The 16,209-nt window shown below is 38.4% G+C and overlaps 2 protein-coding genes across 2 annotated transcripts; both read right to left on the reverse strand.

Annotated features, from left to right (window-relative positions):
* Nucleotides 1-411: 411 nt before the first annotated feature.
* Nucleotides 412-8,520, reverse strand: slc30a5 (solute carrier family 30 member 5). Its single transcript, XM_054612338.1, has 16 exons — nt 8,011-8,520; nt 7,134-7,256; nt 6,963-7,029; nt 6,528-6,613; nt 6,250-6,337; nt 6,039-6,126; nt 5,839-5,915; nt 5,554-5,724; nt 5,081-5,369; nt 4,686-4,894; nt 3,654-3,811; nt 3,414-3,543; nt 2,098-2,362; nt 1,788-2,014; nt 928-1,056; nt 412-683 (listed from the first exon to the last, which is right to left on the reverse strand). The coding sequence occupies exons 1-16, from the start codon at nt 8,079-8,081 to the stop codon at nt 513-515; spliced, it is 2,349 nt and encodes a 782-aa protein (XP_054468313.1). The 5' UTR covers nt 8,082-8,520; the 3' UTR covers nt 412-512.
* A 712-nt stretch (nt 8,521-9,232) lies between these two features.
* LOC129102851 (annexin A1-like) lies at nt 9,233-15,361 on the reverse strand. Its single transcript, XM_054613127.1, has 11 exons — nt 15,293-15,361; nt 14,779-14,884; nt 14,374-14,468; nt 13,285-13,398; nt 12,898-12,988; nt 12,475-12,611; nt 11,882-11,975; nt 11,239-11,334; nt 9,975-10,033; nt 9,434-9,556; nt 9,233-9,289 (listed from the first exon to the last, which is right to left on the reverse strand). Exons 1-11 carry the CDS (start codon nt 15,359-15,361, stop codon nt 9,233-9,235), a joined length of 1,041 nt encoding a protein of 346 aa, XP_054469102.1.
* Between the last annotated feature and the right edge of the window lie 848 nt (nt 15,362-16,209).

Consider the following 16,209-nt stretch of genomic DNA (forward strand, 5'->3'; position numbering starts at 1 on the left):
GTGAAACTCAGGTAGTGACACAATTATCAAAACATTTCGAACATGTTCGTAGTTAGGCCAAATAACCATAAAAACAATGACAAAAAAACATAACAAATAATTATTATTATACTACGTACTTAAAAAGAAGAAATAAAAAAACTGGATTTGTCAGAACCACCAGTAAGCTGTAGTTACTGTATCCAGGTAGTTTTAAGCTGACAGGGTGTGAAGTGTCAACTACAATCCCCAGTTGTATTACAGATGTCCCTGATAAAGTAAAATATATTTCTTCTGAACCAAGACATAAGTGGTAAAACAGATGAAAAGTTGGTTGTTTCCACTTTAAGTTTTGCGACAACCAAAAGGCCCTTCTTCAGTGAAATGACAAATGCTCAAACATAAAAACAAAATGCATATGACACAAAGATAAAACCAATATATTCAGATTTATTTCAAACCACTTACATACATATACTGTACATTTCAATGAAAAAGAGACAGAAGTATTTGTTTGGTCCAACAGATGGTCGTTACATGATACACGTCCCGTCATTCAGGTATTTCATGGACTCCATCTGCTGCGTCATTGCCAGAACTTCCTGAAATCCTGTGCTGAGTCCAGACATGTGCTGGAAGTACGCCTCCTTCTCCACCTGGACCGACAGATTATTCACCCCGGCATCTTTCAAAATGGCCGTCACCTTAAAATCAAAGGAATCACGCAGACCAATCAGAACTGTCATTAACTTACTTGAAATTTCACAGCGGTCAGCCCGAGGATTCATCCTCTGGATTTGCATGAATATAAAATGACCTATCAATTATTCTTAAATAACGAACACAGATCATGGAGAACTGTTGTTATGTATGATGAAGTTAAGTCATCAGACATGGAGTTTGGAGTGAAACATCAGCATGACTCTTAATTCTACTGTTTTTACCGACCTGCTGTATGATCCTCTGCTCCACCACATCTGCCATGATCTGGAGGTGGATGGTCCCTGCGATCATGTTGGCTGAATGCCTCCAGAAATGAGAGTCTCTGTATGACAGAACTCCTTCGATCTTCTCAATCTGAAATAACAGTCAGAACATTTAAGACCAGGAGAACTATTCAAACATCTGCTGACTGGGTGATAATATTTTTAATGTTGTCAAGGCAAATGATAATGCACAAGAACCTTCTTGAATTTGGATGCAAGTACTCTACTTCAATATATCATCACTTGTTTCAGGAAAACGGAAAATGTAACTCATGAAAACCACTTCCACCAAAGCGGCATTATCTTCTTATTTTGTTATTTTAACAACAAGGAGTTAAGATCAAAATAATCAAAATAGTTGACACGTGACAGGCAACCGTGGGACATATGGCATGTTTCCTTTGTTCATGTAAGTGCAGTAGTTAAAAGTATCTCTATATGCTGACCTACTGCACAGACTAGAAAATACCAAGAATTCCTAGATCTCCACTTAAAACTTCCCTTGCCAATGGCCTAACGTTGCTCCAAATTTAATTAATCTGTCAACAAACAAAAAAACAGAATTCAAAACACACAACCTCCTTTGTGGAGTTAAAAAGCATCACATGTAATTGATTTCACGTGTTAAAAGAAAAGTTACAAACTTACACTAAATAACTTAATTTGTCTCAGTGGAATGTTTTTAATGTGTCATCGTCTTATCTCTCACAAAATTAAGTGAAATGAAAATCTGATTTTCCCAAACGTCTGCAGGCTCTTTAGTGGGCGGCTAAACCATCATCTGTTAAATCTACAGTAACTTTGTCCGCATCACGTTTTTACCTTTTCCAGCGCACTGTTCAGTTCCTTCTCATTTTCTTGGGGAATTCTTAGAAGAAGAACCTCGCAGGCGTCCTTCAGCAGAGGGATGACGCTGAGAAAAATAAGCACGGCGATGAAGAGCGAGCATATAGGGTCAGCAATCAACCAGCCGAACTGACGGATGAGGATGGTGGAGACGATCACACCGACGCTGCCCAACGTGTCGGCCAGGACGTGGAGGAAAACACCTGGAAGGGAAAAAAAACGATCACGATCTGGATACAACTTCCATTACACAAAATGTTTTTAGTGATTCAACAGAAACACACACCTCTCATGTTAGCGTTCATGCCTCCTCCTCCCCCCGAGCCATGGGAGTTCCCATGTCCGCTGTGCCCATGCCCTCCATGAGAGTGACCGTGACCTCCGTGGCTGTGCTCACTGTGGGAGTGACCGTGGTGCGAGTGACCGTGGTCATTTGACGAGCGACCGTGGTCATTTGACGAGCAGCTCTTTCCGCCGTGGGCGTGAGCGTGAGCGTGACTGAAAGCGCAGATACCCACCAGGTTGACCAGTAAGCCTCCCACAGACACCGGCTACAGAAGAAAAACAACAAACACAGAGTTCAGACTGAGTGATGTCTGGCTACTTGAAAAAAAGACCATTAGTAACTGATAACACAAAAAGTTTTCCTGTTATCTTCGAAAATATATTTTAAAGACAACAGGGATTTCCTGAGTCAGTCACTCTGAATTATTTATTTTTTTCCCCAAAGCTCATCAAGACACGCTTTAATTGATCGCAAGTTTCCAATCTTTGACCATGTGCCTATCCACTGTGATCTTTAATCTGAAATTATTATTATAATGAAACCATCTGCATTTAGATTGGTTCCCTTTAAGCCTCACTTTCACTATGCAACTTAGCAATTCAGTCTTCCAACATGAACAATATCCTAGAAAATTGAAGACTCCGTTGACTCCTCAAAGAAATTACTTCAACCACTTTGCAACCAAAACGAAAAGGAAGAGGATAGCGCTTTTGTTTTCCCCGATGGCTATTGGTAGCCATTAGCAGGTAGCAGAAATGGTGGACAGTGGAACAACCGGAGTCATTTGTATTGCAATATTACTCTGTCGTTAATAAAGTTTACGGGTGGAAAAAAACCGTGGAAACTCAAAAGCAAACCACGGACAAACTATAGACAGAGAGCTGCATGACATGAGAGGGTTCCAAACCGACATTCAGTAAGTAACAAAACCTGCCTACTTATGAATACTACCAGGTGTTTTACCTTTATCATAGCAATGTTTTGGTTTTAGTTACTTGGCTCTGAGGAAAAGAAAAGCCGGCACCAACAAAAATACTACTGGTAAACGCTGGGGGGGCAGAGTTATCTATTGACACTCTAATACTAAAATGAAATACTAATTAAAGTGTTAAATGTGAATGCAGGAAAATATAAATATCTGGGGAGCACAGTGTATTAGCAAATACTTAATCAAATTGAAATGTAAAATCATGACCAGACTAACCAGGATATGAAAAATAAATGTTACTCAAGTACATCAACAGGTACAGGAACATATATTCAGTCACTGAATATATTCAAGCCTTTACATTAAGTGGTAGATGCAGTTTACTCACAGTCAGCATGTCTGTGTTTATATTAGGAGGATCCAACACACGGGTGACTGATTCAACGAAGACAAAGAAAGCGATGACCATCAGGAACAGGCCATTGATGAATCCAGAGAGTATTTCCACACGACCATACCTGCAGAGAGAAAAAGAGTCCATCTTTAAATCCAGCTGAATTTTAAAATGCTTTACATTTTTCCAGTATCTCCTAACAAAGCATTTTCAAATGTTCTCAATGGGCATTACCCGTAGGAGAAGATCCTGGTGGCTTTCCAGCGCGTCATGAGGGCAGCAAATAGTCCAAGGACTAAAGCCGAGCAGTCAAACAGCATGTGGAAGCCGTCAGAGATTAGTCCCAGACTGTTGGTCCAGACACCATAAAACAGCTCCACGAAGGTGAAAGCCTGAAACACGCAGAGCAACAAACCTTTCATTTACCTCAAAATGACAACAGAGAATTTTAAATCAGACCCAACTCTACACATAAATCCCAAGTTTCAAAGTAGGAGTCTAAGGTATTTTCTAAAAACAAATAAAATGTAATTGACATATTGAAAATACATTTTAAATATTCAATTATCTAACTGATCTGATTCAATTTGTTATGCATTTGTCATCCCTATGTTTCAATGCCACCTCTGCATTCCCAGAAGGCTGTAATATACTGAAAATGTGTATATTTTTTTTATCAGCAACAGTCAAATTTAAATGTTTAAAGTAAGAAAATGTCAGTAAATTATAATCAACTGTGTGATTGTAGAATGTTAGGTCCTCCTCAGGTAATTAAAACCCCTAAATTCTTAGAAAAGAAATTAAGACGACATATCTTCAGTGTCCTCAATGGTAGCTACAGCGTTGGCTACAAAGTTTCTTTAAATTAGAAATATCCAACACAACTGTGACTAAGATGTTATAGGAGAACAGGTGCAGTTTGTAGGGAATATCTGGAAATAGCCGTCTTATAAAATTATTTACATTAATAGACTTTATGAACTATGAACTATTTTGTCAATACTTTGCTGTTGTGGTTTTCCTGTGTACTCAACTGTAACTCTCTAATAATATGTTCTGTGCTTCCCAATATTTTTATATTTTATAAATGCATTATTTAGAATTATTTTTATTTTCTTTAAAATTAGAAATCAATAAATATCCCTGGCAAATCAACTATTTATGTGGTGCTGCAAACTTGTAAGCGTTTCAGTAAAGTCCCCACTCCAAAAATATCCCTGATCTTTCCCGTGGTGGTCTGTTTTCTCTTCCTGACACTGTGCGTACCAGGTTAAGACACAGGAAGTAGAAGATCTGTCTGGAATCGTATTCCTCCAGGATCTGTTTCAGAGAATCTTTGATGAACCTTGGGAGGGACTGCGATGTGTGCTGCAGGGCGTCACCCATGAAATTGTACAGAGGGGTCCCTTCAGGCGAGTAACCCACCAGGGTACCCTTATGACCTTTCTTTGACGGAGACGAGAGAATACTGGAGGCTGCAGACAGAGATGAGGGAGGAGAATAGATACACATTTAACATTAGTATATAGACTGATTAAATGAATGATTATATACAGAGGTACATAAATATCCATAAAAGCTTTGCCAGTGCTGCAGGGCATTTTCACCCAAGTAATAGGAGGATCTGAGATGAGTTGCTGACTCCCACAGCCTTAACTTACACATGATGAAGAAGATGGCGCTGACTATCACTCCTCCCGAGAGCACATGCTCTGTGCTGACTTCCTGGGGCGGTTTGCTCATGGAGCGCAGCTGGTCTGTAAGCGGGTGAGTCCAGAAGTTGGCCAGCAGCAGGGCACTGAGGAAGAGGGCAATGGCGCCGTAGCGGGCGCACCTTGGCGTCTCCATCTTTGTGTTGCAGATGGCCTCCACGTAAAACTCCAGAATCATTACAGAGAGGATGATCATCCCGAACGGCAGGATGAGGGCGGACCATGATTCTACTTTACTCTGGTGTAGAGACGGAGTGAAAGAGCAGTAAGTGAGGAGGTCAAACAAATCATCTGAGTGACATAGATGAAGATGAAAATAAAGACTTTTTTTATCACATCTAAGCGCAAACAGACGTGGTTTTAATTAATTAATTTTATGGAGAAACGGAGCTAAAGAAGATACTAAAGGGCTGTGCACTCACTTCTGTGGTCACTGAGAGCACTATGACCCAGGGGAGCAGGACAATAGCAGAAACCAGGTTGTCAAGGGCATAGAGGCGTTTCGAACCACCAATTTCCACTGACAGTTTCCTGGAGGCCGTGTGGAAGCCCACCTTCAGGCACAGGGAGGCCACCAGCAGCACTACACCCCCCTGAAGGGAAGACAGAGAGAGGAATTACATTACGAAAGCCTAACTAATATTTAACTATGCTTCAGTGAGCAGCAATTAACATAAACTTTAATGCATGATACGGCTTTTGCTTACTTTATGATCTGCAACCCCTAAAAATGCAATGGCTGTGTAGAGGAAATGAGTGAGCGCGCTGTCATGATGTCCCTCGGCTGGTTAGAAGACGAGTCAAGGTGAACACAATATAAACAGAGGTATATGGTAAACGCAAACAGATCAGGCCAATAATTGTGAAAACAGCTGAAACAGCTGCCCTCCATAAAGAGCAAGGATACGATGCTCGGCCATCTTTGCCATGAGGTCGTCGTTGTCAAAGAGGAGGAGGCAAATCACAGCGATGATGAAGAGAGCAGCACCTCTGGTCTGCACAGAGTCAAACAAACCTTCATAAATTCATCCCACATATTTCTACCACAGTGATAGATTAAACTGAGGCAGTATACACAGTGCAACAGTCATTTAATGTGTGTACTCGTGGCCTCCTACCTTTGAAGGCCCGCCTCCCGAGCTTGTGAACAGGACACCAAGGAGAGCGATGACCACCACATCACTGTGCTCTAAAAGCAACAATGTCCTGTAAAAAAAAAAGAGACACTGATTTTTAAATCACACCCTAAACACAACAGAGTCTGCATGAGCACACAGAAATACATAAACACGCCCTTAAAAGCACACAAATATGCTCAAATGCATGCACATAGCATTGTTGCCTTTAACTGCTATGTGGAACTTAGTCTAAACACACATTTATGTTGACATTTTACCTTAGAGGTCCACAGAGAGTCAGACCGAAGAAGCCCAGGAGGGATATGACACAGCTGAAAACAGCATGCTTTAGTAACTTTATCCACTAAAAAGAAAACAGATTTAAAAAGAAAACAGATTATTATTATTATTATTATTATTATATCTTTAATTGGCATAATTAAGATTTCAGTCCAGGTTGATTTAGAATTTCTATTTGAGTGAAAACAAAGGAATTGTCAGGTTGGTACAGTGACTTAAAGGCATTGATACAATGTATTTTCCTATAAAGCTCAACCTTTACAGTGTGTGCCTCGATTATTATGTCGAATGAAGTAGAAATGGCAGATATAACTACAAGCAACAGAGAAAAATGATTTTCTCTTCTTAAATGAAGCAAGAGCTGGATCACACACACACACACACAGGTGGAAGAGGAAACAAATTCAACTAACCTGTCTTTTTGAGATGACTTTGCCGGAGGAAAAAGGCTTTTGAAAGAAAAGCAGAATAACAGCACTCCTGAGAAAAGAGAAGGGTCACTGTCAGCATGTTGTCACCCTCCTTAAATACAAAACTGCAGTGCAAGTACAATAAAATGGCAAGCAGGTAAAAAGAGTACGTACCCTAATTTTAGTATGAAGATGAACTGGACAATGTGAACAACTTTTAGGATATCATAAGATTCAAAGATCCCAAGAGCCTTGAGGACCTTCGTGACAACCAGTAGAACTATGTATCTGGTTAACCTGAGAGGAAAAAAAGAATGAAAAGAAAATGATTAGCATAGGAGGATAAAAGTGCACTCCCACTTCACTTTTTGTATTTGCTCATTACAATATATATATATATACATATATATATATATATATATATATATATATATATATATATATATATATATATATATACATATATATATATATATATACATATATATATATATATATATATACATATACATATATATATATATATATATATATACATACATATATATATATACACATATATATATATACATATATATATATATATATATATACATATATATATATATACATATATATATATATACATATACATATATATATATACACACATATATACATATATATATATATATACATATATATATATATACATATATATATATATATACATATATATTGTCCCATGATTGTTTATACACATATGTCCATATATATATATATATATATATATATATATATATATATATATATATATATATATATACTGAAACAATCATGGACATGACAATCAGAATCTAAAATGGATGATTTTCTTCCTTTCTCTGTTTTATATTATTGTGAATCGAATTTATTTGGAGTTTGGACACACTAAGCTACTAAATGACGTCACCATATGTTAATGAGCTACTCAACTGATATGCTGAGACAAATCAGTAGATGTTGCCTACTGCCACAGGAACCACACTTGACTGATTCAATGTAAATGGATGAGATCAACATAAACACAAACCTAGAATTAGGCACTTCGACCATGCCCAGTTTTCCTCCGGAGAGTACGTTGCTGCTGTATTTCTCTTCCATCTTAAAGCACCTAAAGTCGGCTGTCTTAAGTCCAGCTGGCAGTATTTATGTCCCCAATGTCCTGACCATCACTGTTACCTGAGCAGTGAAACTAAAGCACAGCCCGGTAGAGAACAAGACCGGGTACCTTCTGGCTCTTACTCATTCTTCAGTTAAAACTTAAACTACTTTCTAAACTAAACTTTCAGTCAGCTGACAGCTTTCTTAGCCTGTTAGCCTGTTAGCTAGCTAGCCTTGAGCTAGATTGTATCCAAAGTTTGGAGCCGTAACACGGTCATCTGTGTGTACCGTCCACGTCAAACAATTACACGTTAGAGCTGAATAATTAACGAGTCCTTTGGTTGAGCTGGCCACAAAAACCAACAGAGGTCCGTAATGAAAGGATCCGAGCTGGCCAAAAAGCCACCGCACTTCCGGACACGGTAAACAAGTCCACGTCACGTGTGTTGGGCATTCATGAGCGTCACTCCTGCGCAGCTCAGGGTTCTGCGCAGCTCAGGTTCTGCGCAGCTCAGGCGGATGACGACGATTCTAGAATGTAACAAAGTACTTAAGTAATAATAAGATAAGATAAGAGATAAGATAATCCTTTATTAGTCCCGCAGCGGGGAAATTTGCAGACTTACAACAGCGCAGAGTAAAGTGCACACAAGAGACATAGCAGAAGAAGACAAGCTAAAAATAAAATAAAAAATGAAAAATAAAAATAAAATAAAACAAGTATTATAAATAAGCAATAAAAAAAAACAGTAGAAAAAACAACAATAACTGAAATACTATATTTACAGACAGAGAAAAAAACAACAACTATTTCAACTACTTTTAACTTTTTTAACCATTATTGCACAGTGCAATGTGCAATGTATTGCACAGGTTTCTATTGTCATGTTATTATGTTATTATTGTCCTAATGGTGTAATTGAATTGAAAATAAACTGACAACACAACTGACAAACAACACATGAAAGCTAGAGGAGAAACAGCAAAGAAAAGACAGGATGAATATGAGATGTTTTTTTTTATTGTGGTTGGATTACATTAACTTAATCAATAAAACAGATTGGTCAGGTTATTTTAAAAGATGTGAGATGTCATTGGCTTTCAATGGACAGGCTGGCCTCCACTGCTGGACAAGCGGTTTCAACAAGATTTCAGTGAGGTCCACACAGTCCAAGCAGGATGGCCTCATAATGACCGCTGGTGTCCTTCTGTGAAACAGAGACAAAGATGTGCTAAGCAGAAATGCTCTGATACTATATAGTCAATTTGTTGCTGGACTGTCTGAGTGAAAAACAGAACATAAAGGCAGCCATTCAGGATAATTCAAATATTTCACAAGTATGTCATTTTACCAGTATGTCCTCCTGTACGCTACTATCATACATGGCCCTGTATTCCGCCACAATCTTCTTCAGGTCAACCTCTGAGCGGCTCACCAGCACCCTGATCAGTGTCTCATCACGTGTCCCGTGGCCCTGTGAGAACGGAGCAAAGGATTTATTCACTGAACAGGTCTAAAGCATACAAATCACCTCACTCTGCAGGTTTACTACCCATTGTGTGTATATATTCGATATTTGCATTTTATATTGGAATATGTGCCATTGCTACATACAACATCTGTGTATGGTTGGTGTAATAACCAATCACTACAGTTCAGCAGTGTTGACAATATTTATGGTTGACAATATTTATGGTGACCAGACCTCCAAATACTTTTCAATTCTTGCCTTTTTTCAAATTAATTCCAAAGCAGACATTGGAAAGAAAAACACAAACATGACAATTAAGACACTGTCCAAACTACACAAGCAAAACTTAAAATGAAAACTGCATTCTGCACAGAATGTCTGAGGAAAAGTCACTCAAAGAGACGGATATATTCACACGCACCTTCATAGCCTGATTGAGCTTCTCTGCGAAGAAAGCGGCTGTGTTCCAGGAACATTTCACTGAACGGGAAAAAGACACAAACATTCCCAGTGAAAATATGCACCGTGCAGATGCTGCTGTTACAGCTCACAGTGTTTCTTTATTTACTGTCATGACGTTTCATGTGTGAGGTCATGATGTGCCAAACGCTGGAGACCGGGCAGTGCAGATAGTATCATTAGGTTTGGGTCTGTCCTGTGTTCATTTCATAAACTTCTCTACATTTGTGCTTGTTCAGCTGGAAATAATTGTGTTTACTTGTTCATTTAAAGTTTTTTGCAGTCCCATCATTTGTTCTGTTTTTTTTTCTTATCCCCCTCCCTCCAGTGTTTGCTCTCTGGACACCACATGTTGCATGATTGACACTCAACAGTAAAACTATGAACATTTATATACAGAGTTCAACATGTTTGACCAGCTAGCAGTGGTCCTCGAGCATGGCAATGTCCATCTATCCATCCATCCATTCACCCATCTGAATATAATTGTGTGAAATATGAATATCAAATATAAGTCTTATGCACAAGTTTCCCTTAAAAATTCTGAGAATAAGCCTGCACCCCAGATAATACATCCTTTTTTATCCCATGACCTTTCTTCTAGCTCCATCGCAGCCTGCAGTCTTGTTAAAAAGTTATCTATGTAAACATCAGACCAGCGTCACTGCTGGTCAATGACAAAATAAGTGCTTTAAAGTCCCTGAAAACACAATTTTAAACTTTAAGTATTCCTGCATGTAAATATACATTACTAAATGTGCAACAATCACAGTTAAAGTTTGGGAAAAAACATCCATAGTTATCATATATTAAGAGATTAACACTCGAAAGCTCAGTTTATATGCCTGTTCAGTGTGTGGGTGTGCAGATTTGATTGACAGTGGCCTGACCCTGGCAGCATAAGCAAACAACCCACAACTTGTATATATATATCTTATAATGCTTAATCCTGATTGATGCGCTGGTTTTGCCATTTCAACACAGTGAAAAAAGCACAGACAAAAAGACAAATACAGAAATCTTTGATGTGAAATAACCACATTCATGTCGGACCCCATTCCTCCCAGTGAGAAGCTGATTAAGATAAGGGTTTTTAGAGCCTTTTTTCTGCATGCACTGAAAAACTCAGTTAATTGTCCAACCCATTAACAAGAGAACTCCTCATCCATAAAAAAGTGAATCAAAATGTGATCAAATCAGGGGAGAAATGTAGAAAACCTTCATACCAATGTCAATGAGACAGTCCTCAATGTCTCCCTTCAGCTCCATTTTCAGGGCTTTAGGCAATGTGGTGTCACTGACGGTGGCGTAGTGCTGGAATGCTAACAGGTAAACAGACAAACAACAGGAATTTATGGGCTTTTTAAAAGACAGAACCAGATGTCTTTATAAACATTTCATGTAGTCATGGTATGAGATCATTGCATATACCCCAAACATCTCTGCAATTAAAAATAAACTGCCTTTAGCTGGTTTGAGAGGATCGTAAGGCATGAATGCCAGAGTTCATACTCAATAAACATTGATCTGAACTATGAAGCATTACCGTGTTGAAAGAGTATGTGTGCTCATATAAACCTTTACTTGATACATAAATCTAAACTGTTTTTGTTGTCCTCAAAATGAGTGAACAGTGGTTTCCATGGAGGATGAAGATAGTTTAATTACTAGAAAAATCAGGCCTACTTTCCGCCGTATTGTTCCTACACTGCTGGGTGTGACCCCTTTTACCTGACAGTGTGGTTCCACCTGTTTTTCCAGGTGTGTTTGTGTGTGTGTACTTTTTGAAATAAAGGTTTTGGCAGTTTCAGCCTCTGATGAATCTACGTATCTAACAGCTAAAGCGTTCACACATTTTAAAGCACTCACTCTTTGAGAGCTGCGGCCCGCTCCGCATGGTCAGGATGTCGATGAAAGCAGCAACATTGGCTCCTTCGGTATTCTCACCTGCCTCAAACAGAATCTACAGGTACAAAACAGTAACACACGGTTACAAGTTAAGATTGTTCTCTACAAAACCTTTACATTAAAGGACAGTCTGTCAATATCCTTTCTTATTTATTTTTGTCAACAATTGATTTTACAATTATTGTCTATCAAAGCCTGTTCTTTGTTCCTCCCAGCTTTAGAGCTCTATCGTTGTTAAAGACACATCAATGAGTCACACCGTTGCCATGGGTGATATGTTACTTCATTAACATGAACACACACAATGTTGCTTATTTTGAATCAACTCTACATACACCTTCTTGCTGCTGGAAATACTCACTAGAGCTCCAAATGTGTATTAATCCACAGCGTAAAATAGTCCCTAACAAGTATACGATTGTCTCCAGCTAAGTAACATGTATTAAAAACTACAGCTGTCAGTTGTTTTAGGAAGATACTGAGTCTTATGTTAAAATGAGGATTAGATGACACATTGAATAACGCCAGCCTTCTCATTTAAAAGTAGATATTACCTTTGCGTCCTTTTGGGCTAGATTTGTGTCGATTTCCCCGCTCTCATCTTTGTTTGCTTTCAACATGGCCAGAAGGGCCGTGGTGAAGTCACTGCTGGTTTCATCCCGAATAACTTCCTCCAGCTCTGTTTCGTACTCTGAGGGACAAAGAGCATTTCAGCACAAAGATAACAGACTTTGCAATAACATATTTGGGAAATAGTACGACTGCAGTGGTTAAAGCTGATGTTTAGATGTTTACAATCCTCATGATGATGAGGATGAAGAATTCAGTGTTGATTTACTGCTGGCTGCACCAGAGACACTAAAGAGTGTCAGATAAATACCTAAGATCTTACATAAAATGTGAAAACCTTTCAGGAATTCAGAGCTCAGCATGTTCACAAACAAATAACAGAGTAACAGCTTTGAATCAGGCCAAACCTTCTTTGAAGACCCTCTTGATCTCTCGTATCTCTTGGTTTGATCTTGTAGCCAGAATCTCCACCAGGATGTCTTCATGTGTGCCGAAACCCTGTTAGGATAGAGCAAATGCTGAGTCTGACTTAATTAAAAAAATTAAGGGTAACATTTATTTTATAGGACTCTTTAGACACAAATTACAACATTGGTGTTATACAAACACTAAAAATATTAGATATAGAAATGATATGTGTAGAACAAAAACAGCAGCACAGCGAAAAGTAACAAATCTGCTAACAAATGCCAGATACAGTTGAGCTAAACTACTGAAATGAAAAGTAACATTGAGAGTGAGAATTTGGAAATAATTGATGTTACTGATATATAACATAAGCTGCTGGTAGTTACCTTTGTGGCCTTCCTGAGCAGGTGGGCATCATAGTGAGCCTTGTCCATGAGCAGGGCCAGAGATACGTCCTCTAAATCTGACCTGAGAACAGACTTCAGAGCTTTATCCAGCCTCTGCAAGACACAGGGAACAGCAACATGACAGCATGAGAGTACTTCTCTCTTTTTTTTTTTTTATCATGGCAATTCAAAACGAACAACAACTGCTTCAGAGAATTAAAGCCATTTTGTGTGTGTGGTTCTTGTTGTATTCTGGAAGATTATAACATCTGCCATAGTGTCTTTTTTTGTTCCTACCACCAAGGCGTGCCCGGAAAGACTATATATATTTTGATGAACAGTGGCCACTGTTGCCACAAGTAGTAATTCTCTTAAGATTCTCATGAGTCAGTTGCTTTCAAAGTGTCAGCGAGTGGAACAGTACCACTAGCAGAAAGCAACAAACATGTTTTTGGTGAGGTTCACATGTTTACTTTTGTGCTAAAACCAGTTAAATGGTTCTGTTTAAACTTTATTTTGACCAATTAAAATGGTCATCTATGACATACTAAAACATATTGTAACAATAGCACAAATGGAGACGAGTCAGCAAACAAAGCAATGTCAGTTGCACATTAATAACTATTTAAAGTTTGCTAATAAGTCACCATGACAGTGATTATATCAGACAAAACAAAGATGAAGCAGCAAAGCCCTTGAGTGTACTGATGTGACTTTCAAAAGTTACATAGTCTTTGTTTAGGTGGAAATAAGGAGTCTAATGTGAAGAATATAACAAAATAACCCTCAAATAAAACAGATAAACAGCATATACAACATTAACAATGTGGGTTGATATGAGAAATAAAGAACTGCATAAGCAGCTTTAATTTGAATGCAGTTGATCTGAATGACTTGTTGCCGTCACATTGTTGACCTTATTTGTTTTGCAAATCCCTAACAGCTGAAAACCCTTTCCACGCTGAGGTCAGAGGGAGGTTTGCTGGACTTGTCACGTGTCAGTATTTTTCCTGAATTGTGTTCAGCTTCTTGCTGTTCTGTTCATTTGACAATCCTTGACTCTATCTTCATGAGAAATGAATCACTCACCTTCCCAGCGGAGGCTTCATAAACGACTTTAATCTTCTGTCTCTGCTCGTTGCTTCTATTCACCAGGATCGCTATGATCACATCCTCGTCCACATCTGTGAGGGACAAGTAGTACTTTAGCTTATTTTCTTTAAAGGGCTTAGAGCACAGCCTCTATGGCAGAAATGTGGAGTCTTGAGAGACGATTCGTGTCTTTAGAAAAAGCACATTCAAATTATGAAAAGTAGAGGAGCGACTTGACTTGAGTGAGAAATGGTTTTCAATGAGGTTTTTCCCGTCACTTAGAGAGGAAATGTTAAGCAGTAATTCAACTTTAAGCCATCACATACACCATCTGCAAAAACATTTAACCCAACCTTAAAGGCATTGGGACACTCTTAAGATAACATGAGTGAGCACACGCACTTTTACTTTCAATGGCGCTCTGAAGAGTGGCGGCATCACTGCTGGCATTGAAGTTTGGATACGGGGCGACTGTCCCATAATACTTGGGTTTTGTTTTACCCTTCACCTGGAACAACAGACAGAAATACTGATGATTTAGTAACTTATTGCATTAGCGAACCACCAGGAATTCAAAACTACAGATTTTTTTATGTTTTGAAGATTATTTTTGATTCACTCCAGTTTCGTAAGAAAGATGGAGGAGATGACAATAAGGTGACAAGAACACAGCAGCGGAGCTTCACAGAGCTACAGACAGTAGGTCAATTTATATGAAAAACAATACAATTTATAGGGAATCCAAATACTCTAGTTCAAGCACAGGAGATTCCACATATCTGTAGAATTGAAATTTTGATTTGAGTTGCAAAACTAAAAAACTAGAGAGCAGATATATGTTACGCCAAACTGCACTAAGCCAACAACAGGTGTATTCTCCTCATGACTAGCTGTTCTCTGGTTATCAGATACTCACTTTAATGGTGTCATCAACAGGGTCTGTTTTACGGATGACATTTTTGAAGAATTTCTTGAACAGGGACATGTTTCCTTGGCTGTAAGGTTATAAACAGAAACCAAAAACTATTTGTCTAAAGGGAAAAAAGGAAAAAAGAAAGATAAATAAAGAATTAAAAGTTGATTAAATATTGTATACATATTTAAACATAAAAGAAACCTCACCTGTGCTACTGCAGACGGTCTTCACACCCTAGTTTGGAGATCTCAGGTCTTAGTCACTGTATTTAACTCACTCTGCAGCAGCTCCACCCATCTCTGTGCAGATGATTTTCAAACAGGTTTATTTTCACCTGCAGAGGATCAGCCAATCGCCTGCCACCTCAAAGACAACATTCCTGCGAGGTGACAGAGGTTCGGGAGCTTCTGACAGGTTCGGTTACTCTTCTGTACAGACATGTACTGTAAATCTGTGAGCACTTCACCCTTTAATCAACGTATTATTCACACACACATTGAGGGAGCAGTGATAAAGTGGACTGTAGCACATATTTAAAAGGAGCTGGTGAATAAAACACTCCTAAATGCTGACCTAAGACTCCACAAGGTGGTCTTGCACAATTACATGACTGAACCTGATGTTCCACATTTTCTCTTGAGCTCATACTGCTGAAAGGGAAAAAGAAGTGACGTCAAATTGCATTGTGGGTAACGTATGCGCTCGATTTTGACAAGAAAAAAGAATGACTGCAATTTAAAAAAACAGATATATCCCTGGTTGTCCTGCATCTTTCTTGTTACTTTTTAAACTGTCTATCTGGAATATATATAATATATATATATATATATATATATATATATATAAAGTAGGATAAAACACAATTTAAAAAATGAATGGATATAAACTTCACAGCAAGAAAGATGTCATTTAAGGTA

This window comes from Anoplopoma fimbria, chromosome 14, assembly GCF_027596085.1.
Source record: "Anoplopoma fimbria isolate UVic2021 breed Golden Eagle Sablefish chromosome 14, Afim_UVic_2022, whole genome shotgun sequence".
In the NCBI taxonomy this organism is placed as follows: domain Eukaryota; kingdom Metazoa; phylum Chordata; class Actinopteri; order Perciformes; family Anoplopomatidae; genus Anoplopoma; species Anoplopoma fimbria.